The sequence below is a fragment of the Pan troglodytes genome, chromosome 18 (assembly GCF_028858775.2).
Source record: "Pan troglodytes isolate AG18354 chromosome 18, NHGRI_mPanTro3-v2.0_pri, whole genome shotgun sequence".
Classification (NCBI taxonomy): Eukaryota; Metazoa; Chordata; class Mammalia; order Primates; family Hominidae; genus Pan; species Pan troglodytes.
The window spans coordinates 33,244,201-33,269,014 of NC_072416.2; the positions used below are offsets into that span (position 1 = coordinate 33,244,201).

The following is a 24,814-nucleotide window of genomic DNA, read 5'->3' on the forward strand; positions in this document are numbered from 1 at the left end:
CGCTTCCTGGGTTTAAGTGATTCTCCTGCCTCAGCCTCCCAGGTAGCTGGGATTACAGGCATGTCCCATGACGCCAGGCTAATTTTTGTATTTTTAGTAGAGACAGGGTTTCACCCGGGTTCAAGTGATTCTCCTGCCTCAGCCTCCCAAGTAGCTGGGATTACAGGCGTGTCCCACCACACCTGGCTATTTTTTGTATTTTTAGTACAGATGGGGTTTCATCAAGTTGGCCAGGATGGTCTCGATCTCTTGACCTGGTGATCTGCCCGCCTCAGCCTCCCAAAGTGCTGGGATTACAGGCGTGAGCCACCATGGCTGGCCACTGGACATGATTTTTACATGGAGGTGAAGGAACAGGTCACAATGCAGCACCTATCAATGCCACAAAAGACTGACAGCTGTCATCCCACTCTAGTCTCCAAGGAGGAAACTCCAGGCAGGTTAAGTTAGTTTAAAATTTTATTTTTTTATTTATTTTTTAATATTTTTATGTAATAAAAAGTAAAAGTCCTTGTCCAGCCATCCTCGTGGGGCATCTGTCTGTCTCTCACACAGGTCACTCAAGTTAATGGGAAAGAAAGAACAGGGGGCCCAAGTCTGAAGTTATAAATAATAGAAAATAAAAGATCTTCCGTCTCCAGCGGGGGAATAGATGAGAGGATGGGAGGGCAAGACTGGGTGGGGATGGGCAGGGGCAGAGCAGGAACCCCCCACCCCTGCTGGACCCTGGCCCTGCCCTCTATGAGGCCCCTCCCATTCAAGGTGCTTGGCAGGAATTCCCCAGCTCCCCTGGGGAATGGGGGGATGGGGGGCTGGGAGTGGTCCGAGCTGCTGGGGGAAGAGACATAGATCACTCTTCCCTCCACTCATGGAGGTCTCAGGTCGCGGCCAGGACAATCTTCAGTTCCCCGGGGGGTGGAAGGGGAGCTGCTGGGAGGGATGAGATTGAACTGGTTGGAGGGGAAAGAGAAGAGAGCAGGAGCATTAGAACCCAAGCAGCTGTCCCTTCCTCCAATGCCGTCCAGTGGGGGCGTGGGGGTGTGTCTGGGAAGGAGCGGCCTCCTCAAGGTGTCTCGGGGGCTGTCAGAAGCACAGGTCAATCGCTGTTTCCCAGTAAGCCAGAGCCCTCACTCATGTGCCCAGCTCAGCCCCCCACACCCCAGTCTGGCCCTGTCTGCTGCACTGACCTTACCTCGGCTAAGTCAGGAGACAGTCGGGGTCACTGAGAGCTGGGGAGGCAGTGGGGAGGGGGGCTGCTGGATCACAACTGAGCGAGGACGGAGGGAAGCAAAGGACAGAGCCAGGAGCAAGCCCCTGGCGGCGGCGACTGTGGCTTCTGCCCACCCTACATACTTCACAGACAGGTGCAGGTCGGCGGGCGCCCTGTGGGACAGCCCTGCCTCCAAGACCCCTCACTCCCCACCCAGAACCCGTGCATCCTGCCCCACCTGCAGCCCCTCAGCTCTTCCATGCCAAATTCCCCCAGCTAATGAGAACTCACGAATCCTGTCATCGGCTCCTCCTGGAAATCCAGGCGCCTGGCCAGGCTGCTCACCTTGGGGGTGTCCGATGTAGGGGTAGGGTGAGGGTGTGGAAGCTGAGAGTGCAGGCACCCCACTCTGGGGCACCGCGCCTTGGGGGGGCCCCCCATGACTCTGGGGTGGGTGCAGCAGCATCACCTGGGGCGGGTGGGGAGCCCCAGGGTGAGGGGGCGGGGCTGCTGTGATTCCAGTTTGGACATGGGCCTGTGGAGAACAAAAAAGTAGCTGGGAAGACCACAGAATCCTGAAACAGACTCTGAGAGCCAGAGTTAGGGAGCACTATGGCAAGGGTGGCACCAGGGACTTGGGAATGGGATGGTCCCCATTGCAGACGGGCCCTGGCAAACAGACCCAGAAGTGGGACAGCTGGGCTCTTACCTGGGTAACATGGGCCATGTTGGTGAAGCCGTGGGGCAGCTGCTGGTGGTGGATGGCATACACAGCGGCTGGCTGGGGGAAGCTGCTCTGAGGGGACTGGGCAGAAGGTCCCGGTGGCAGAGAGGGCGGCGTGCCTGTCAGGGCCCCTGGGTGGTACAGATTCTGCTGTGGCTGTCCACTGCCCAAGTGTGGGGCCTGCCCCGCCTGATGCTGTTGGGGAGGGGAAGGTTGAGTGCCACGCAGGCCAGCAACTCGCTGGCCCCCAGTCCTCGCCACTCAGAAATGACCCCTAGCTCTATCCCCTCTTCCGGCCACCCATTCCTGCACCAGGACCACTCAGCACCCCCCATGGCAGGCACCTGGACAGGACTGGGGGCCGCATGCTGGGACTGCGGCTGGCTTCCAGTAGGCGTGGTAGCTGGCTGCGGCTGGTGGGCATGGAGCTGTGTGGCATGGTGTGGGTAGGACTGGTGAACAGTGGCTGCAGCAGGAAAGAGGGAGAACCAGTGCTGAGCACATCAGAGGGGGCTGGCACACAGCCCAGAGCAGAGGGACCAGGCGCAGGACTCACCATAAAGGGCTTGGGGGGTAGGCTGCTCTGCAGAAGGGTACTGAGGGGTAGAGGATGACACGATGGCCTGGGGATGGCTGCCCGACGTCAGCATGCGTGGGTTGCTCTGAAGCATGGGGGCAAACACCGGCTGGCGGGACAGAGAGAGGAACGGTTGGCACAGCCGCCAGCTGGGAAGGTGTCCTCCTGCCAGTCACTGCGTGCACAGCACCGCTTGGGCCTCCTCATAATCACCCTATTGATTCAACATTCACAACGATCCCACCCAGCAGACACTATTTTCTCTACACTTCAGAGATACAGATGTCCAATGCCTTGTTACAGGTCCCACCAGAGCCAGGGCTCAAGCCCAAGTCTGACACCGCCAATACCACAAAGGGCCGATCCCACCTACAACACTGCCTGCCACCCCTAGCCAGCTCCGAAGTCTCTGGAGAAGATGGGATCCCTAGCAGGGGCCCTGGATCCTCACTGCCCTCCTGGGCCGCAGTCACCTGTGAGGGGTAGTGGGCCATGGGCTGCATCATGGCCGGCTGGCCTGGGAACTGCTGAGGGTTGTAGGGGATGTAGGAAGAATAGGGCGTGGCAGCCACCAGAGGCGGGCCAGCAGCCGCGGCGGCCTGCATCATCGGCGGGGCTGAGGCTGGCTGGTGTTGGTCCGAGCGCTGCGGAGGAAGGGAGCCTGGAAGAGGAGGAAGAGAGGAGAGCTCAAGCTCCACCTGCCAGTAGGCCCTTGGCAGCCTCGCCGCCTGCCCCTCCCAGCCCTGCTCACCTTTTGCTCCCCGGTACTTGCCCTGCTGCCCAGGCACTGAATTGGATACAGGATATGGATACATCTGAGGTGCCTGGGGATGAGGACACAGATGAGGCTGAATGACTCGCTCACGAATGCCCAGACAGGCCTGACCTGGTCCCTCAACCAGCGCAACCAAATCCCACCCCGCTAACCCTGGGCCTGGCCAGTCTCTCTGCATACCTGCACAGCTGGTCCCATGTGGATCTGAGGTATGTAGGAGATGTACTGGGGGCTGTATAGCCCACTCTGGCCTGCTGTCAGCACCGGGATGGAGGGAGTTGAATGAGTCCGGGGTCCCGGAGAAGTTGGGGTACTGGTGGATTTATTCTGCAAAAACAAGGGAGGACAATTTTATTTTGTATTTTCCCCTCTACTCCTGGCCATGCCTAGAGTGGTAATAGCTAACATTCGTGAAATGCTGCATACCAAACATATTCTGCACTTATCTTGATAAAGCCTCATATTAAACCCTATGAGGAGATGAGTATTCTAAAGTTACAGGTGAGGCAGAGAATGTAAGTGACGTCCAAGATCACAAACCTTCCAAATACAGGGGCTCAAGCCAAGTCAGCTGGCCTCTGTTCATGACTACCCCACTCCAATACTCTCTCAGCCAAATGCCAAGAACCAAAGAAAAGCCTGTTAACCCCTCGTCAGACTCACTGGGATCCCTGATCACCCAAACCTGGAGACCTGAGTCCATTTTCCCCAAGCCAGCCCCAAAGGTGCCATCCTTACATTTTTATGACATCTCCTCACACTGCCTGCCAGGCAAGTGGTCCTGGAAGTGAAGTGTTCCTCCCCCTATTCATCTATAAGCACTGCCCAAGTCTCCCCACAGAAACCAAAGTCCACATTCTCCCGTCTCAGCTCACCACAGACAGCAGAGGCTTTGTAGGATTGAACTCCTTAGCATTAGGGTTCAACGTTGATTTCTTTACTTGTCTGTGAGAGAAAGTACAGTAAATCTTCACGGCTTGCTCCCATCCCTCCTGCCATCCTCCCAGAGCCCCACCCCGCTCCACTCACTCAGCAACAGGGCCCTCATCTTTGTCTTCTCCCTTGATGAGGCCCACCGGGGGGCTGCCAGTTTGGCTTGGACAAGGTGGTGGGGGCTGCTCTGGCCCCTCAGTGCCTCCTGATGGTGCCAGAGGTGGTTTGTCCTCCTTATCCGATACGGACTCTGTCTTGGAGGAGACGGGAGACCCCATGGGCTCTGAAGTCAACAGACCATCAACCTCCTTCTCCTTTCCTTTGGGCTCCTCCTTTAAGATCCGGGGAGGAAAAGGATCCAGGCTGTTCTCAGGGGAGCTACTGGGCTGAAGCTGGAAGAGAGAAATACACACAGTCCAGTCTGACCCAGACCCTAGGCCTGGCTTTCTTCTTTCATCCTTTTTTGATCTCATCTCTTTGACTCCTACCTAGTCCTTTGCTTCATCTACGAACCACTCCCAACCCCTTTACCCTGCTAATATCCCAGCTCACTTCTCTCACCTTAAACTGGGCCCCAAACTTTCTCAGTTCTTCCAGTTGGAATCGTTTCTGTTCATTCTGAAGACCAGGGACTATGAGAAAACAGTCAAAAAGAAGAAAATACAAAACATTCTTTCTCTAAGGTGGCTACACAGTGCCAATAGAACAGAGGACAAGAAAGCAAAGAAAAAAGAGAAACTCTTGAGGATCACAGAAGTGAAATTATAATCCAAGGGCTGACAGACATTGTTTGCCTCTGAATTCCAACAAACTTCCTAACTGAAATACTCTCCCCCAGACAAAGGAGCATTAATCCTCAGCAGAAAAAAAACCACCCTCACCTTTCCCAGCTATCCGAGCCAGCTCCTGGGGCTCCAGAGTTCTCCCAGGTTCCTTGGTAGAGAGTTCTTTTACTGTTCAAGTAAAGAGAAATGCCTAAAGGTCCTTCTGTCCAGAACCACAAATCACACTAAATATGCATTCACAGCACTCAAACACCTAGCTCTTACCATCTGTGGGGGCCAGGGAGATCTTTGGAGAAGCTGGAGAAATGGAGCCCACTCCAGGATCTGAGACTGATGAGGTCACAGGGATGGAGGCTGAAGAGGTTGGCACTGCCGAGCCGATGGGAGGCTCTGGACAGGAAGCTGAGATTGGGGCAGGGGCAGCAGACTTGGGAGAACGCGGGGGATACATCCGGCCCACTGGAAGAAAAGGGGGAGCTGTAGGATGGTTACTGCTGGTCAACAGCAGTGAGTACAAGGGCCTTACTCAAAACAGCAAGAAAGTTTACACACTATACAACCAGAGTCACCAACTTAAATGTCTAGAAGCTCAAGGCAGGTAACACAAGCAGGTAAATGGCCTCATGGGCATCATCGACAACTGGAATGCTTAAAGGAGTGGCTGGGATTCTGTTCCAGTCAACTCAAGCTATGCAGCAAGGCAAGCTCAGTTGACAGAATTTCCTGTAATTTAAAAGAAACTAAAAATTTTCTATGGCTTCTATTGATTTATTTATTTAGAGACAGGGTATCGCTCTGTTCCCCAGACTGGAGTGCAATGGTGTGAAGCCATCTCACTGCAACCTCAGCCTCCTGGGCTCAAGCGATTACCCCCATCTCAGCCTCGCAAGTAGCTGGGAGTACAGGTGCACGCCATCAAGCCTAGCTTATCTTTTTATTTTTTGCAGAAGGGTTTTGCCATGTTGCCCAGGCTGGTCTTAAACTCCTGGGCTCAAGCAATCTGCCTACCTCGGCCTGTTTTAAAAAGTTAGCAACTGGCAGGGTGTGGTGGCTCATGCCTGTAATCCCAGCACTTTGGGAGGCCAAGGTGGGCGGATCACGAGGTCAGGAGTTCGAGATCAGCCTGGCCAACATAATAAAACCCCGCTTCTACTAAAAATACAAAAAAATTAGCCAGCCGTGGTGGTGGGTGCCTGTAATCCCAGCTACTTAGGAGGCTGAGACAGGAGAATCGCTTGAATCTGGGGGGTGGAGGCTGCAGTGAGCTGAGATGGCGCCACCGTACTCTGGCCCAGGCAACAGTGCAAGACTCCGTTTCAAAAAAAGAAAAAAACAACAAAAAACAAAACTTAGCAACTGATTCAAATCTAAACAAAAGATGTCTGCCAAGCAGACACAACCCATGGATTGCTAGGTTGAGATTTCTGCACTAGGGAAATCAAAGAACTATTTCCCAATATGACTAAATCCCAAATGCCCAAAACATCTATCTTAAAATTATCTCCCATTCCAGCACTGTAACAAATGGACATATTTACATCTCTTTACAAATTTCCATCCATTTCTTCATCCAACACTACTAAAGCTTTACCTGCAGGAGGAGGAGGAACAGAAGTTTCTCCAGAAGGCCTATTACTGGGCGAAGACAGAGTCTTGGCACCTCTCAGAGGCCGCTGTGCCTTTGGGGACATGCGGGAAGGGCCTGTTTGGTTTTTTTTTTTTTGAGAAGAAAATGTCAGGAGGCAGACGACCTATTACATTCCCACAGATGCAGCGTCATTCCAACACACCCAAACCCCTCCAATTACCCTCCCACCTCCTTGGCATCCCCTTCCCTGCCCTGCCCCTCAAAGTCACCTCATAACTCACCTCCATTGATACCACGGGCCTCAGAACCTGGGCCAGGGCTGCTGTTGTCCAGATGGTGAGGGCCACGAGGTGGCAAAGAGCTAAGGCCAGGCCGACCGCCCCGAGAGCTGCTGCATCGAACTCCTCCCCGGGGACCTTCCCGGACTCGTTGAGGCAGAGGGATATACTTCCCCTCCCTGAGGAAAGAGTTCAAATAAGGCCAGGTAGCCACAAAACCCACGTTTTGGAAAGATGAAGCCATTTCTTCTTCTAAAGTCTCCCCTTTCTGCTCTCAAACATACACACACTGCCTGGCTCCAGCACCATCCCACTTGAAGATCTGCCCACTTGAAGATCTGCCCTAGTTTAACATTCTGTGGCTACAGACTTATGACCTCATGTGACATCAACTCTGAGCCAACCAACCTGGCCAGTGCTCCACAATTCTACAACTCCTGACCTATGACAAAAGTAGGATCACACCGTAGTTCCAGGGATAGTTTTTAAAAGACACAAATAATGTAGTTATATTTCACTTTTATAAGAAGAAAGAGCACATATATAAAAATGAATACAGAGAAAAAGGGAAAGTAAACCAAAATTTTGAATTTTTTTTTTTTAGATCTACAAGCTTCAGCTTTGTTACTTTAGGCAAATTACATAATCTCGCTTTACCTCAACCTCCTAAACCTGTGTATGACATTTTACATGGTCACAAGGCTTAAACCACAGCACACATCAACTCTGGGCCCAGGCCCCAGGATATTCCCAGAAGCCCCAGGTAGTCCTGGCTGTTTGCAACAGTCACCTGGATGCCAAGCTGGGGCTCTCCCGCCCTGAGCCCTGCCGCTGGACTGCACTGTGCTTCTCCTCTTCAGTGCGCCCATCGTCGTTCTCCATGGCGATCCGTAGGCGGTACTGGGGGCTTGATTCAATCTCTCGAGCCAACTGGGCCGCACGCAGCTCTCGCTGACGAAACTCTTCTGAGTTGTCCTTTTCTAAGGGCACCCTGAGACAGCACCCACAGACCACCACCATCCCAGTGCCAGGGGACAAAAGAGGAAAAAAGGAAAAACATTTCAACAAGTCCAATCACCAGCTCAGGCATGGAAGTATTTAATCCCTTCAACATCTGGGTAACGGGCACCGACTGCGTCCCAGGTAGAGCACCAAGGCTTATCTGGGAATCTGAGGAGCACTTAAGACGCTTAAAACCTTTGAGGGAAGAATTCCACAAGGCAGAGTAGGAGTGGGGACAGCGACCCTGGAAACCCAGAGAAAAATGAGCAAAAACTATGTTCTACCTGGAAACCTGTCTTCACTTAGTGACCCCATATCACCAACACATCACCTGGAGAGCACCAAGACACTCACGTATAAGAAGAAAGACTGCTATCATAGGTAGTCTTCACACCGTAGTTCTCCTCATTGAACTTGAACATTTCATTGGGGTCCCATCCATTGGACTGGGGAGGGAGGAAGGTGGTTTTAAAACCCAGCAAGAAAAGCAACAATGACAAGTCACTTCCCTTCCATCAGGTTAAAAACTCCAAGATGTGAACAAATTGGCTGGGCACAGTGGCTGAAACCTGTAATCCCAGTACTTTGGGAAGCTGAGGCAGGAGGCTCTCCTGAGGCCAGGAGTTTAAGGCCAGACTGGGCAACACAGCAAGAGCTCACCTCTAGAAAAAAATAATGAAACAGCCGGGTGTGGTGGTGCATGCCTGGGGTCCTAGCTACTCGCTACTCAGGAGATTGAGGAGAGAGGATCACTTGAGCCCAGGAGTTTGAGGCTGCAGTGAATTATTATGGCACCACTGCGCTCCGGCCTGGGCGACTGGCTGGGCGTGGTGGCTCATGCCTGCAATCCCAGCACTTTGGGAGGTGGGTGGATCACCTGAGGTCAGGAGTTTGAGATCAACCTGACCAATATGGTGAAACCCCGTCTCTACTAAAAATAAAAAATTAGCCATCCGTGGTGGCGCATGCCTGCAGTCCTGGCTGAGGCAGAAGAATCGCTTGAACCTGGGAGGCAGAGGTTGCAGTGAGCTGAGATCGAGCCACTGCACTCCAGCCTCCAGCCTGAGTGACAGAGTGAGACCCTGTCTCCAAAAAAACAAAAACAAAAACAAAAACAAACAACTACAACAAAAACCCGAGCAACAGAGCAAGCTCTTGTCTCAAAAATAAACGACAAAAAAAGAGTGGAAAAAAATTGGAACGTGGCTGGCAAAAGTAATCAACTAATAATTGTAATTAATAACTGCATTTTTTTTTTTTTTGGAGACAGTTTCACTCTTGTTGCCCAGGCTGGAGTGCAATGGTGCGATCTTGGCTCACCGCAACCTCCGTCTCCTTGGGTTCAAGCGATTCTCCTGCCTCAACCTCACGAGTAGCTGGGATTACGGGCATGTGCCACCACGCCCAGCTAATTTTGTATTTTTAGTAGAGATAGGGCTTCTCCACGTTGGTCAGGCTGGTTCCAAACTCCCAACCTCAGGTGATCCGCCCGCCTTGGCCTCCCAAAGTGCTGGGATTACTGGTGTGAGCCACCGCGCCCGGCCTGCAACTGTTAATAATTACTAACAACTGCAGCAGAAATTATCAATAACTAGTAAACCTGAAAAGTCATAAGACCTAACAATTCTATTTCCAAGACATCCCAGAAAAATTCTGGCACATGTGCGTGGGGAATATATGTTCTAAAAGTCCAGCAAGGTACTATTTTTAGTAGCAAAATAATGGCAACCAAATGCAGATGATTAAGGAAAAGGACAAATACAATTTGCTGTGTACACGTGTGTGTGTATATTTGAAAACAGCACACAACAATAGAAGCAAAGAACTAGATCTACGTATAACCATGAGAAGTTCGAAAAGGCAAGAAAAGCAAATTCTTGTACAAACTAAACATAACAAAACAATAATATATTCATTCACAAGACATTTGTTTCTCAACAGATAGTCTCGCTATGATGCCCAGGCTGGAGCACAGTGGCCATTCACAAGTTCAGTCATAGTGCACCAAAGCTTCAAATGATTCTCCTACCTCAGCCTCCTGAGTAGCTGGGACTACAGGTGTGGGACCACCACGCTCAGCTCTATTCATGAGCGGTTTTATTTTTTTTGAGAAATCCTCACTGTCGCTCAGACTGGAGTCCAGTGGCACAATCTCAGCTTACAGCAGCCTCAAACTCCTGGGCTCAAGTGATCCTCCTGCCTTGGCCTCCCAAGTAGCTGGGACTACAGGCATGAGCCACTGCGCTCAGCCTCATGAGAGATTTTAAATGCCTCAGAGTAGCTGATTTTGGGAAGAGAAATGGGCCTACACAGTAATCTATACTTTTTGTTATGTTGAAAAATAACGTGATGCAAATGCTAGGAGTGGTTAATTATAGATAGTAAGAGAGTAAGTTGATGTTTTGGTTTTGTTGCGTGTGACACGGTCCACCCAGGCTGGAGTGCAGTGGTATGATCACAGCTCACTGTAGCCTCGACCTCCCTGGGCTCAAGTGATCCTTCCACCTCAGCCTCCCAAGTAGCTGGGACTACAGGTACATGCCACCAAACCTTGATAGCTTTTATATATCTTGTTGAGACAGGGTTTCACCATGTTGCCCAGACTGGTCTCGAACTCCTTGCCTCAAGTGACCCACCGGCCTTGGCCTCCCAAAGTGCTGGGATTACAAACATGAGCCACTGCACCCAGCTAAGAATAGATATTTTTACTTTGCTATTTTCTATACATTTCTATTTGTTATCTGACTACCATCAATGGGCAACAGTAAATATTTCCCTCCCCCCTCAAATGAACCTCACTGTCAACAACCCATTCTGTCTGTCCAGCTCCCAAGTTCTCAGGGAAGGAGGCTATACCATGTCAGACTCGAGGTCATAGTCGTCGCTGTTGCTGTCACCCCCCTCCCAGCGCTGAAGCACCTTCTCTTTGTGTTCCCCATTCACTTTCGAGCTCATGGCAATGGCTGAATCGGTGAACTTGTCTGTGGGGGCAGAGGTGAAGATCAGGAGTCAGGCTATATTTCACAGACTTCTTTCCAATATCCCCCAACCCCACTCTCCATAAGTAGTTCAGGAACGAAGTTTAAGAAGCCCAGAGTACGTGTGCCCGTGTGTTAGGATGGCCAGGGGGTGGGGAGGCAAGAGAAGAAGAGTATAAAAAGTCTATCAGTACTATGATTCCAAAGAAAAAAGAAGTTAAAAACCAAGCAAAGAAAATATGAAGAACCACAACACAGACAGGAATTCATCGCATTATATATTAGACATCAAGACATATTTTTAAGAAGAAAAATCCACCCACTTCGCTCAGAAAAAAAAGGCATTAAAGCAAAACAAACAAACAAAAACAAAAAAAACCAAACACATCACCATGTTCCACCTGCACACAAACTACCCTCTGTCCTCTATGCACACAGAGCAGGTCTGAGGTAACAGCCTAGGATAATACCTTTAGTAGCGTAGTTGAAGTCAACATTTCGGAAGTGAACAAGCATGACATCACTTGGCTTAAACACCATGGTGTCCACAATGTCCTCCCGACGAGGGCCACCTGCTGGCTCAGATGCTTTCCGGTGCACAGCATCCACGGCTAGTTCAAACTACAAACACCCCATTCCCCACACCCATGGGTCAGTTTCAAGAAAGGTGAAGGCAAAAATAGAACTGGATTTCTCTTAAATAGAACTGGATTTCTCTTACCCTTCCCAAACTTTTCACAACACTACATCCTCAACACACTTGGAACCAAGTGCATTGTTTTCTCAACATCAGCCACAGGACTTAGCAAAAGTCTCACAAAAATTTAAACTTAAATATTTTAACATTAAAGTACCCAGCCCTCAAATTTGTCTTTTTTCCCTGCAGCACTATTCAGCACAGGCCTACAGAAACAACTAAAGGCATACTCTGACATCACCCAATTGACACCTTCAATGAGCCTATTTCATTCTCCTCCTACTCTGCAACTCCAAAAATAATTAAATTTGAGTACACTGACCTTTGAGCTTAGCGTCTTGAAGATACCCTCATAAGTGGTACCATTTTTCACCTTTACATCACAAGTGGAGCCCTGGCAGAGTGGGAAAAATAAGAAGAGTGTCTCCAGAAAGTAGATGCATTACGTTCCTTAAACAACCCGGGGGTTAACTACCAACTTACCACAACAGCTGTAAGGAAATGCAGCATTCTGGAATTGTTGTAGACGCCTTCAAACACCTGTCAGTTAACATAAGAGGGAGAATTAAAGGAGTAATCAATCAACACCTCATTTTCTTTTCTAAATGCCCGCCGCACTCTACTCATTCTGCCTTGTGTGTGCCGGGCCCACAGCCCTCCTGAGTACATTAGACTCTATCTAGACCTAATGTGCCCTATATTCCCACCTTATGCATCTTTTAGGTCTATGTATCTTAAAGAGGGTGGGAGAAGACACTCACAGGTGACTGTGGGGGTCCCTTTCCTGTGCTCTGTCCCCTATAAAAGAAAACAAGAAATTACTTAAGTCTGTTCAAGCCCTCTTAGACCACTATGAAATTAATGTTAAATCCTAGAAGTATATACCACCTGATGATGCTGATTTAGACTACAAAATTGTTAATCAGTAAGATTTTTCTTTTCTATTTTTTTTATTTGAGACAGGGTCTCCCTCTGTTGCCCAGGCTGGGGTGCAGTGGCGTGATCTCAGTTCACTGCAGCCTCCACCTCCAAGGCTCAAGTGATCTTCCTGCCTCAGCTTCCCGAGTGGCTGAGACTATAGGTACGAACCACCACTCCTGGCTTTTTTTTTTTTTTTAATTTTTAGTAGAGATGGGATTTCCCATCTGTGTTGCCCAGGCTGGTATCGATCTCCTGGGCTCAAAGGATCCTCCCACCTTTGCCTCCTAAAGTGCTGGCATTACAGGCGTGAGCCACTGCGCCCGGCCAATAAATAAGATTTTCAAACTCTCACCTTGTAGAGGAAGAAAGAAATAGACATTAATAAGCCAGCAAACACATTTCCGCCAAATGCCAGCAAAAAAGATCTCAATCAACAATGGTTGTCAGTTGCTCTAAGAACCAACGAGAAAGGGGCTAGGGCTGCAGGCTACCAACAGATCAATGCTACAGTATTAACCAAAAAGCCACGCCAGCTGTGAGGACAAAAGCTCCAGGAGTGCAGCTTTGGAACTACCTAGCTCAGGTACATTACCTCCCAAACAGGAAAGACAATCATTTTCAGCAGCCTGACGCCTCAAAACTGTGGGAGGAGGGGTATCCCCTCCACACCCCATCCCCTCGACCTCATGACTCATTCAGCCCGTTACCCACTCTGCGGGGATCACCAATTGCCAGGTAACCCTGCTCGTCGCTGGCTGATGTAACCGGCGGTTGAGGGCGAAGAGGGGGCCGCTGGCGGGGCTGGGGGACAGCGCAGCCGCAAAAGCCATCCACCGGGAGGCCTCGCCCGGTCTGCGCCTGCGCACTAAAACCCACGGGCCTTTCCGAACTCCCACCTCCAGCGATCAGAGCCCACTGCGCCTGCGTGTGCCGCCACTCTTAATTCCATTAACACACACGCGCGCGCACAGGAAAAACTGAGCAGGGCCTCCACTACTCATGCACTGCCACCAGACGAGCCCCTCCACGAACTAGTCCCTGCCCTAGGTGTTCCCGGGGCGCGCGAATGCCCGGGTCATGAGACCGAGCATCCACGCGCACGTACGGGAAGGGGGCGCGCGCGCCAGAGGCTCCCGGCCCGCAGTCCTCCCAGTCATCCCTCCTTCCGTCCCCCCGCCCACCTCGCTCCCCTCCTACTGGCCAGACCGGGAAGGGGGAGGCAGCAACCCGCTCCCAAGTCCCTCCCTCCCCATTGGCCAAACTGTGGGCCGCGCGTCCCCCTCCATTGGCTACGGCCGGGGACCCCTTCCCGCAGCAGACTCCCCATTGGCTGAAGCCGGGGACGGCGAGACCCTTCGTGGTAATGGAACCGGGGACCCCGATCAGCTCCTTGCCCCCCCCAACTCCCCGTTCCGACGGCGCCGGCAGGATGCGCCCCGCCTCCCCTAAGGCCGGGGCTGCGAGCCCTGACTAGGCCCCGAGAGCTGAGCGCGGCCCCTCAGTGCTCCGGTGGCCGCCCGGGGACCCTTTCCGTCCGACCTGTTCGGACCTGAGGGGGCCCTCCCCCAGCTTCACGGGGACTCCCCACCCAGCCGGTGCCCCTGACGGTGCCGGGTCGGGGTCCGCCCCGCCGGAACCGAGCCACAGCCTCTGGGTGGCCGCGGCTCCCTCGCCCGGAGCCCACCCTTCTCACCTGGCGCTGCCGATGGCGGCTGCCCCCGGCCTCTCCTGGTGCTGCTGCGGCGGCGGCGGCTGCGGCGCCAAGATGCCTTCGGCTCCCCGGCGGAGCCCGCTCCCGGCAGCGGCCACAGGCCCCAGGCAGGGGGAGGCGGCCGCTGGAGGCCCGGGAGGAGCCGCAGAGGTGGCCAGCGGCCCCGGGAGGCCGCCGTTGGGAGGGCTGGTGCCCCCGGGGGGCCGACGGGCCACGGCCTGTTGCGTGGGGGGCGGCTGCTGGGGCTGGGAGGGCTGTTGTGGCGGCTGAGGCTTCAACATGATGGCAGCGTCCGGAAGGGGAATTAGAGAGAAGGGAGGGAGAGAGGGGGCCGGGGCTGGGGCCCCGCTGGAGAGCGCGGGAAGCGAGGGGGATCGGGCAGCCGGGGCCCGCTGTTGGCGGGCGGGGGGAGCCCCGCGGTGTCGGGGGTGGCGAGAGAAGACCGCGGCGCGAGGAAGCGCCGCGAGGCGGAAGGGGAGGGGGTCTCGCGGCTGGAGGAAAGCGAGAGGGCGCGAGCCGGGCTGGCGCGCGTGCGCGTCGCCGGGGAGCGGAGAGGGAGGAGCGCGCGGGTGGGAGCTCCCGGGGGGAGGGGGGGCAGGAGCGAGCAGTGGCGCGAGGTGCCGCGCACACCGGCGCGGTTAGCTCCCGGCGGGAAAGTGGGAGAGAATCAAGTCGGTGAACCTCGCACCCCTAGCCCTGGGAGTGGGTAAGGAGCGGCGCGGGCGCTCACGCGCGCCAAGGATTTAGGGTCTCAAAGTCTCAAACCGCCTTAGAAGCCGGCGGCCGCTGTCGCTTCACAATGAGCGTGTGAGGCGCTGGGGGAGGAGCCGAAGGCGCCAGAGGAAGGGCCGGCCTCTCCGCCCACGCCGTCGCTGCGTCGCGATGCCTCCGCGGGAGTGTGAGGCGGCACGTCGTGCGTGAGGCTCTTCCGCCACTTGGGGGCCCGTGGGCAGAGCCTTAAGTGCCAAGAAAATCTCCGGGACTGGACCACCCGAGCCACTGCGCTTTTAGGCAGGTGGTAGGTTTCGCAAGGAGCTACCCTCCACCTTGTTTGCTTTAAAGTAAAAGACTGATGAGCATTAGTGATTCGTTTGAGCGTGTTGATCTTTGCAGATAAATTTACGCCTCGTCCTAAATTATTTCAGATTTTTGTGATTTTGACCTAAATTGTTCCTCCATGCCCGAGAATGAATCTTTAAACTATAATAACAAAGACTGAAGGCCAAAGTTCCGAGTTCAAAATCCTCCACCCGACCCTGCAATGAAGGCAGCTTCATTCATTCAAAATGAGTTGGGCATTGGAGTATTCAGTTAGTTGTTTTGGACACAAGGATAATTAAACTGCTTCCTGCTCTCGAGGAGTTCATGCTAGTGGTGGATTCAGAGAATTTGACGAGATCTAGTAGGTGAAGCACAGAGGACTACAAGAGCAAATAGGAGTGACACCTAATCTTAATCCAGTTTTGGGAGACCCAGATAACGGACAGGAGGGCCGGGCGCAGTGGCTCATACCTGTAATCCTAACATTTTGGGAGTCCGAGGCAGAAGGATCGTTGAAGGCCAGGAGTTTGAGACCAGCCTAGGCAACAAAGTGAGACTTTGTCTCTACAAAAAAATAAATTTTAAATTATAAAAAAAACTGATAAGAGGGCAGGGGGAGATGGGTTTCTAGGCAGGGGAATAGGATATGACAAACTAAGAAAAACTCAGCTTGTCCTAAGCATAAAATTAAAGGGGGGAAGAGGTAGCTAACCTGGGATCAGGTTTTAAAGGCTCCCAAGTCTTGTAAGAGACCCGGACATTATCCTCAAAGCAGTGGGGAGCTTATTTAAGAAAGTGAAAAGAGGCTGGGCATGGTCTGTAATCCCAGTACTTTGGGAGGTTTGAGGTCAGGAGTTTGAGATCAGCCTGGCCAACATGGTGAAACCCTGTCTCTACTAAAAATGCAAAAATTAGCTAGGCGTGGTGGTGCATGCCTGTAATCCCAGCTACTCAGGAGGCTGAGGCAGGAGAATCACTTGAACCAAGGAGGCGGAGGTTGCCGTGAGCCCAGATCGCACCACTGCACTCCAGCCTGGGTGACAGAGCAAGACTCCTTCCCCCCAAAACAAACAAAAAAACAAGTGAAAAGAGGTCAGATTTGCATTTTTAAAGGTTTACTCTTTGCAACGTGGAGAATGGTCTTAATCCGAGCGAAACTGTCAATGTCTCAATCTCTTCGCTCTAAATGTTAGCATTGGAACTCTTCCCAGCCCCTGCACCAAACACATGCACACCTAGCTACAACACTGCCTTACTCTTTGGGTAATAGTCCTTCGCCCTGCCTCGCTCCTGCCTTCAGATGTGCTAGTTTCCCCTCCTGTGTGCTCGCCGAGCAATTTATCCCACTGTATTCTAACAGCTCGTTTAATTCTGTCTTCCTGCTAATGTCAGCTCCCTAAGGGTTAGGATCTTGACTTATTTCTTGCTCTGCAGTACTCTAGCACACTGCAGGCACTCAATGAAATATCTGTAAGGTGAGTGGATCCAAATGATGTTTTTTTGTTTGTTTTTGAGATGGAGTTTCGTTCTTATTGCCCAGGCTGGAGTGCAATGGCGCGATCTCGGCTCACCACAACCTCCGCCTCCCGGGTTCAAGCGTTTCTCCTGCCTCAGCCTCTTGAGTAGCTGAGATTACAGTCATGCACCACCACACCCGGCTAATTTTGTATTTTTAGTGGAGACGGGGTTTCTCCATGTTGGTCAGGCTGATCTTGAACTCCCGACCTCAGGTGATCCACCCGCCTGGACCTCCGAAAGTGCTGGGATTACAGGCATGAGCCACCACGCCCAGCCCAAATGCTGTTTTAAAGGTCATCATGTCTCCTGGGTTCCCTAACAAACACAGTCCAGCTTTTTCCTGGCATTACCTGGACCACCTGGTGCCATGCCACCTCTCTACCCTCATTGACAGATTGTGAGCACTGAGCACTCTAACCCCCTTCCATCTACCCCATCCTGCTCCACACTCAAATTCTGAGTTTTAGCCCCATGAAACTTCTTTCTCCATAGCTTGCCTTGCCCTTGCTAGTGGCAGCTAATTTGCATGGGGTCTACAGCAACCTCAATTCTTGCCTCCTCAGAAGAAAGAATTCCACCAAGGGGCATAAGGCAGAGGGAGAGACAGAGGCAAGTTTTAGAGCAGGAGTGAACGTTTATTAAAAAGTTTTAGAGCAGGAATGAAAGGAAGTAAAGTACACTTGGAAGAGGGCCAGGCATGAATGACTTGACAGATTCAAGTCCCTGGTTTGACCTTTGACTTGGGGTTTCATACGCTGGCATGCTTCCAGGGATTTACGGTTTGCTTCTCTTCTCCCCTGATTCCTACCTTGGCATGGGCTGTCCACATGCACGGTGGCCTGCCAGCACTTTGAGGGGCCACAAGCACAGTGTGTTCAGTATACTGAAGTGCACATGCTCACTTGAGGCGTTCTTCCCTTACAGATCTACCATTCCTGGAGGAAGGGCATGTACCATTAAACTCCGCCATTTTGCCTCTTGGTGCATAAGCTTGAGCCCACTTACCCAACTTCTGAGATCTTATCGAGAAGCTGCTGATCATCAGTTTCAAGTGTTTTCCATCTATCTGGAGACTGCCTTTCCCTGATGCTGGCTGCAACCAATTACTATTTTAGAGACAAGTTTAACAACCACCTGACCATCACCTGATGGTTGCCTAACATTCCCGGTGGTGGGGTTGGGGCAGCACTCCTGCCCGGCTCATGTCTCACTAGCTACCTACTGTAACACCCTTATTCAACTCTTCCATACAAGCACTGTTCACATAGAATTCTCTTACAGTTCTCTACTTTCTCGTTCTTCAAGCCTAAGTATCAGTTCTTTGGAACATCCTCTATTACTGAGTTCCTCCTCTGGGCTCCCAGAGCAGTGTATTGTTTTTGTTTATATTTGTCTCACCTTTCTTTTGGAATTTGAGGTCATAAAGGGCATTTCTCTATCCCTCATGCCTAGCTCAGTGGCTGGCACCCACCCCCTCACTAAGTCGTTGGGTAACAATGGGAATGTTGTCTTATCGTGTGCAATTTAAAAATTATATCACTATGGCCAGGCTCAGTGGCTCACGCCTGTAATCCCAGCACTTTGGGAGGCCGAGGTGGTTGGATCGTGAGGTCAGGAGTTCGAGACCAGCCTGGCCAATATGGTGAAACCCCGTCTCTACTAATAATACAAAAATTAGCTGGGTGTGGTGGCTCACGCCTGTAGTCCCAGCTACTCGGGAGCCTGAGGCAGAAGAATCGCTTGAACCCGGAAGGTGGAGGTTGCAGTGAGCCAAGATCATGCCACTGCACTCCAGCCTGGATGACAGAGCCAGACTCCATCTCATAAAAAAAAAAAAAAAAAAGAAAAGAAAAAGAAAGCAAACTTCAAAAGACTGTGCTACCTTTTGTATACTGTGCTACCTTTTGTATAAGGAAGAAGGGGAAATATGAAGACATAAATGTATCTGCAGGTTTTTGCCAAGAAAAACAAAGTATAAATCAGAAACTCATCAAATTGATTACCTGTGATGGGGGGATGGGGGAAAATGAGGATTGCTTGAGCTCAGGAGGTCCTGGCTGCAGTGAGCCGTGATCTTGCCACTGTACTCCAGCCTGAGCGACAGAACGAGACCCTATCTCAAAATAAAAACAAAACAGACAATATGGGGAAAATTGATAAATTTGGAATATAGACTACAAAGTATTGCATCCATTATAAATTTCCTGAATGTGTTATGACTCTACTGGAGATATGGAAGGATGTATTCTTTTTTGTGGTTGTTGAGACAGGGTCTCGCTCTTGTCACCCAGGCTGGAGTGCAGCAGTGGGGTCTTGGCTCAATGCAGCCTCCACCTCCCAGGCTTAAGAGATCCTCCCACCTTAGTCTCCCAAGTAGTTGTGGCTGGAACTATAGGTGTGCACCACCACGCCCAGCTAATTTTTTGTTTCTTGTTTTTTTTTTCTTTTGGTAAAGATGGGGTTTTGCTGTGTTGCCCATGCTGGTCTTGAACTGCTGGCCTCAAGCTATCCACCTGCCTCTGCCTCCCAAAGTGTTGGGATCACAGGTGTGAGCCACCATGTCCGGCCAGGGTGTTTTTTTGTTTTGTTTTGTTTTTTGTTTTTTGAGACAGAGTCTCCCTCCCTCTTGTCACCCAGGCTGCAGTGCAGTGGTGAGATCCCGGCTCACTGCAACCTCCGCCTCCTGGGTTCAAGTGATTCTCCTGCCTCAGCCTCCCGAGTAGCTGGGATTACAGGCGTGTGCCACCACGCCCGGCTAATTTTGTATTTTTAGTAGAGAGGGGGTTTCTCCATGTTAGTCAGGCTGGTCTTGAACTCCTGACCTCAGGTGATCCACCCTCCTTGGCCTCCCAAAGTGCTGGGATTACAGGCGTGAGCCACTGCGCCTGGCCTAATTTTTGTATTTTTAGTAGATACGGGGTTTCACCACATTAGCTAGGCTGGTCTTGAACTCCTGACCTCAGGTGATCTGCCCACCTTGGCCTCCCAAAGTGCTGGGATTACAGGCGTGAGCCACCAAGCCCAGCCCAGGGTATATTCTTAGTAAATATATAAAGAAGTATGATGGGGCAAGAGAGTGTGATAGATGCAACCTACTCTCAAATGTTTCCAAAAGGCCAGGTGTGGTGGCTCATGCCTGTAATCCCAGCACTTTGGGAGGCTGAGGTGGGTGGATCATTTGAGGTCAGGAGCTCGAGACCAGCCTGGCCAACATGGTGAAACCCTGTCTCTACTAAAATACAAAAAATTAGCCAGGTGTAGTGGTGCGCGCCTGTAGTTCCAGCTACTCGGGAGGCTGAGGCAGGGGAATCGCTTTAACCCGGGAGGCAGAGATTGCAGTGAGCTGAGATCTTGCCACTGCACTCCAGCCTGGCAACAGAATGAGTCTCACACACACACAAGGTTTCCAAAAAAGCATATATATATATATATATACATACACACACACACACACACACGTATATATGTATAATATACACACAGAAAGAGAAAATGCAAATGTGGCAAAATATTAACAACTGGTGAATCTGGGTAAATGTTATCCTGACATTCTAGACTTTCCTGGAAACGCTAGCCTTTTAACATCTCTGTACATTTGAAATTGTTTCAAAATAAAGAATTTGAAGCCCGGGCACGGTGGCTCACACCTGTAATCCCAGCACTTTGGTAGGCCGAGGTGGGCGGATCACCCGAGGTCAGGAGTTCAAGACCAGCCTGAGCAACATGGAGAAACCCCATCTCTACTAAAAATACAAAATTAGCTGGGCATGGTGGTGCATGCCTGTAATCCCAGCTACTCGGGAGGCTGAGGCAGGAGAATCGCTTGAACCTGGGACACAGAGGTTGCAATGAGCTGAGATCATGCCATTGCACTCCAGCCTGGGCAACAAGAGTGAAACTCTGTCTCAAAAAAAAAAAAAAAGAATTTGCACATAAATAGTAAAATTAGTTCAAAGCTTTTGGAAATATAAAAATAGTAAAAATTGGCTGGGCACAGTGGCTCACGCCTGTAATCCCAGCCCTTTGGGAGGCCAAGGCAGGCAGATCACGAGGTCAGGATATCGAGACCATCCTGGCTAACATGGTGAAAACCCATCGCTACTAAAAATACAAAAAAATTAGCCAGGAATGGTGGTGGGCGCCTGTAGTCCCAGCTATTCGGGAGGCTGAGGCAGGAGAATGGCGTGAACCCGGGAAGCGGAGCTTGCAGTGAGCTGAGACGGCGCCACTGCACTTCAGTCTGGGTGACAGAGCAAGACTCTGTCTCAAAAAAAAAAAAAAGTAAAAATTGTCCAGGCGCAGTGGCTCATGCCTGTAATCCCAGCACTTTGGGAGGCTGAGGCAGGCAGATCACTTGAGGTAAGGAGTTCAAGACCAGCCTGGCCAACATGGTGAAACTCCATCTCTACTAAAAATACAAAAATTAGCTGGGCCTGTTGGCAGGCGCCTGTAATCCCAGCTACTCGGGAGGCTGAGGCAGGAGAATCGCTTGACCCTGGGAGGTGGACAGAGGTTGCAGTGAGCCGAGATCATGCCACTGCACTCCAGCCTGTGCGACAGGTGGAGACTCCATCTCAAAACAAAAACAGAAAAAAACCCCAACAAACAGATGAATGGATAAAGAAAATGTGGTACATATATATAATGGAGTACTATTCAGCCATAAAAAAGAATGAGATCCTGTCATATGTGACAACATGAATGGAACTCGAGGTCATGATGCTAAGTGAAATAAGGTGGGCACAGAGACAAGCTTCAAAAGTTTTCACTTATTTGTGGGAGCCAAAAATGAAAAACAGTTGAACTCCTGGAGACAGAGAGTAGAAGGATGGTTACCAGAGATTGGGAAGGGTAATGGAGGCAGGGAAGGCGGAATGGTTAATGGGTACAGAGATATAGTTAGATAGAATAAATAAGATCTAGTATTTGTTTGTAATGACTTCTGGATTAAGCATTTTAAAAAAGATCTTAGCTGGGCGTGGTGGCGCACGCCTGTAGTCCCAGCTACTCGGGAGGATGAGACAGGAGGATTGCTTGAGCCTGCTGGGAGGTCAAGGCTGCAGTGAGCAGAGATCACGCCACTGCACTCCAGCCTGAGTAATACAGAGAGACCCTGTCAAAAAAAAAAAAAAAGATTAAAAAAATTACTTGATAGCACAACAGGGTGACTACAGTCAAAAATAATTTATTGTACATTTAAAAATAACTAAAAGAGGGCCAGGCATGGTGGCTCACACCTGTCATCCCAGCACTTTGGGAGGCCGAGGCGGGTGGATCACTTGAGGTCAGGAGTTCGAGACCAGCCTGGCCCACATGGTGAAACCCCGTCTCTACTAAAAATACAAAACTCAGCGAGGTGTGGTGGTGGGTGCCTGTAATCCCAGCTACTCGGGAGGCTGAGACAGGAGAATTGCTTAAACCTGGAAGGCAGAGGCTGGGTGTGGTGGCTCACGCCTGTAATCCCAGCACTTTGGGAGGCCAAGGCAGGTGGATCATGAGGTCAGGAGTTCGAGACCAGCCTGACCAACATGGTGAAACCCCCGTCTCTACTTAAAATACAAAAATTAGCCAGGCATGGTGGTGCACGACTGTAATCCCATCTACTCAGGAGGCTGAGGCAGGAGAATCACTTGAACACGCAAGGCGGAGGTTGCAGTGAGCCGAGATTGCACCACTGCCCTCCAGCCTGGGCAACAGAGAAAGACTGTCTCAAAACAAACAAACAAAAAAACCTGGAAGGCAGAGGTTGCCGTGAGCCAGGATCTCACCACTGCACTCCAGCCTGGGCGACAGACTGAGACTCCATCTCAAAAAAAAAAGGCTGGTCGTGGTGGCTCACGCCTGTAACCCCAGCACTTGGGGAGGCTGAGGTGGGCACATCACCTGAGGTTGGGAGTTTGAGACCAGCCTAACCAACATGGAGAAATCTCTACTAAAAATACAAAATTAGTTGGGTGTGGTGGTGCATGCCTTTAATCCCAGCTACTTGGGAGCCTGACGCAGGAGAATCGCTTGAACCCAGAGGCAGAAATTGCAGTGAACCGAGATCGTGCCATTGCACCCCAGACTGGGTGACAAAAGTGAAACTCTGTCTCAAAAAACAAACAAACAAACAAAAAACCCTAAACTAAGAGAGTTTAATTTGATTCTTTGTAACACAAAGGATAAATGTCGGAGGTGCTGGATACCACATTTACCCTGATGTGATTGTTATGTATTGTGTGCCTGTATCAAAATATCTCATGTACCTTGTAAATATATACACCTACTACATTCCCACAAAAAATAAAAATAAAAAACTAAAAAAAGAGATAGTTATCTTTCATACAAGGAAAGTTCTCACAGTTTCTCCAAAATGAGACTCGCTGTCATAATGGTCATTGCACCAGTTGCTGGCTATTTTAATTACTCCTCAAATTAAGTCATAGTCTTGAATGTTCTGCTACCTAAAGGCCGAATTGTAGAGCTAACCTCCAATAACTTGTATAAAAAATAAAAACGAGGAGAGAAAAAAAAGAAAGCTCTTTCCACCATCTTCCCCTGCCACCAAAATGGTGCATATGACTGTCCCAGCTGATGCTCTCAAGAACATCGACAGGCTGGGTGCTATGGCTCATGCCTGTAATCCCAGCACTTTGGGAGGCTGAGGCAGGCAGATCATGAGGTCAAGAGATCAAGACCATCCTGGCCAACATGGTGAAATCCTGTCTCTACTAAAAATACAAAACTTAGCTGGGTGTGGTGGCGCACGCCTGTAATCCTAGCTACACGGGAGGCAGGGGCAGGAGAATCGCTTGAACCCAGGAGGCAAAGGTTGCAGTGAGCCGAGATCGCACCATTGCGCTCCAGCCTGGCGAAAGAGGGAGACTCCGTCTCAAAAAGAAAAAAAAAAAAAAATCAACGATGCCAAAAAGAGAGGCAAAATGCCAGGTTCTTATTAGGCCGTTCTCCAAAGTCATTGTCCAGTTTCTAACTGTGATGATGAAGCATGGTTACATTGGCGAATTTGAAATCACTGATGATCACACAGCTGGGAAAATTACTGTAAACCTCACAGGCAGGCTAAACGTGGGATCAGCCCCAGATTTGATGTGCAAAGATCTAGAAAATGGCAGAATGATCTGCTTCCATCCCGCCAGTTTGGTTTCATTGTACTGACAACCTCAGCTGGCATCATGGACCATGAAGAAGCAAGACGAAAACACACAGGAAGGAAAATCCTGGGACTCTTTTTCTAGAGATGTAACACATATTTACAAATAAAATGCCTATGGACCAAATAAAAAAAAAAGATGGCTAGCATGTACAAATAAAGACATGAATATATTATGCAAAAAGGGGCCAGGTGAGGTGGCTCACGCCTGTAATCTCAGGACTTTGGGAGGCCAAGACGGGCAGATCACTTGAGGTCAGGAGTTTGAGACCAGCCTGGCCAACATGGTGAAACTCCGTCTCTACTAAAAAATACAGAAATTAGCCAAGCATGGTGGCACATGCCTGTAATCCCAGCTACTCGGGAGGCTGAGGCAGGAGAATTGCTTGAACCCGGGAGGCAGAGGTTGTAGTGAGCCGAGATTGAGCCACTGAACTCCAGCCTGGGCGACAGAGTGAGACTCCATCTCAAAAAAAAAAAAAAAAAAAAAAGCAAAAAGGAAATATGACAAGCTTCCAAGATCCTCAGTTCTGTAATTGGTCATGAGCCCATAATTGGTAACTATGTTCCCTTCTGTAAGTATCCAAAAATCCTTGGGCTCCGATAATTGGGCTTTTTACCTGGTAGGATGAGGCAAAGCTTCATTCCTAAAGGGTCCACATTGTCCTGCCTTCTTTTAGTTACCACAGTTTTTCAGTAACATGTATTATTGGGCATAGAAATAGTAAGAGGCACTCCAGAGAAACCCGGGATTCAGACACACCATCCTTACCCCCATGGTGTGGCAGCAACCCAGTTTCCTCCTGGTCATAAGGATCAATAACTCCAGCCAGTAGAGTAACCCCATTTTCTGCGGTTGGTTCAGCGGCCTAAAAAGTCCAACATGACCAGGTGGCAGTCTCATTTTCCAATTCAATGGTATC

At 50.6% G+C, this 24,814-nt stretch overlaps 1 protein-coding gene and 1 long non-coding RNA gene across 51 annotated transcripts; one reads left to right on the forward strand and one right to left on the reverse strand.

The window, feature by feature from the left end:
• Window positions 1–441: 441 nt before the first annotated feature.
• Window positions 442–15,902, reverse strand: ATXN2L (ataxin 2 like). Of its 50 annotated transcripts, none has more exons than XM_063796997.1 (24): window positions 14,162–15,902; window positions 12,309–12,345; window positions 12,031–12,087; window positions 11,870–11,941; window positions 11,321–11,471; window positions 10,729–10,853; window positions 8,227–8,318; window positions 7,661–7,861; window positions 6,874–7,049; window positions 6,596–6,706; window positions 5,269–5,463; window positions 5,101–5,172; window positions 4,781–4,851; window positions 4,316–4,611; window positions 4,162–4,231; window positions 3,467–3,613; window positions 3,263–3,335; window positions 2,985–3,172; window positions 2,491–2,620; window positions 2,279–2,400; window positions 1,920–2,129; window positions 1,556–1,745; window positions 1,193–1,229; window positions 442–927 (listed from the first exon to the last, which is right to left on the reverse strand). In XM_063796997.1, the coding sequence occupies exons 1-23, from the start codon at window positions 14,458–14,460 to the stop codon at window positions 1,198–1,200; spliced, it is 3,117 nt and encodes a 1,038-aa protein (XP_063653067.1). In that variant the 5' UTR covers window positions 14,461–15,902; the 3' UTR covers window positions 442–927; window positions 1,193–1,197. The 50 variants fall into 50 exon arrangements, with proteins under 50 accessions (XP_063653067.1, XP_063653065.1, XP_063653066.1 ...); XM_063796995.1 differs by having other exon boundaries at window positions 442–950; XM_063796996.1 differs by having other exon boundaries at window positions 442–950; window positions 1,188–1,229.
• LOC134808752 (uncharacterized) lies at window positions 15,115–24,394 on the forward strand. The gene is made up of 2 exons (XR_010152340.1): window positions 15,115–15,197; window positions 17,663–24,394. It is a non-coding gene; the product is annotated as an uncharacterized LOC134808752 (long non-coding RNA).
• The last annotated feature ends 420 nt before the right edge of the window (window positions 24,395–24,814 follow it).

Excerpts from the sequence above, each read along its gene's own strand:
- ATXN2L (XM_016928707.4), bottom strand. The coding sequence starts at position 14,460 with ATGTTGAAGCCTCAGCCGCCACAACAGCCCTCCCAGCCCCAGCAGCCG. Across the intron at positions 5,482-6,595 it reads TGTTCCTCCTCCTCCTGCAG|CTCCCCCTTTTCTTCCAGTG; the intron begins GTAAAGCTTTAG and ends ACCATCCTACAG. Across the intron at positions 3,336-3,466 it reads ACATGGGACCAGCTGTGCAG|GCACCTCAGATGTATCCATA; the intron begins GTATGCAGAGAG and ends CCTCATCCCCAG.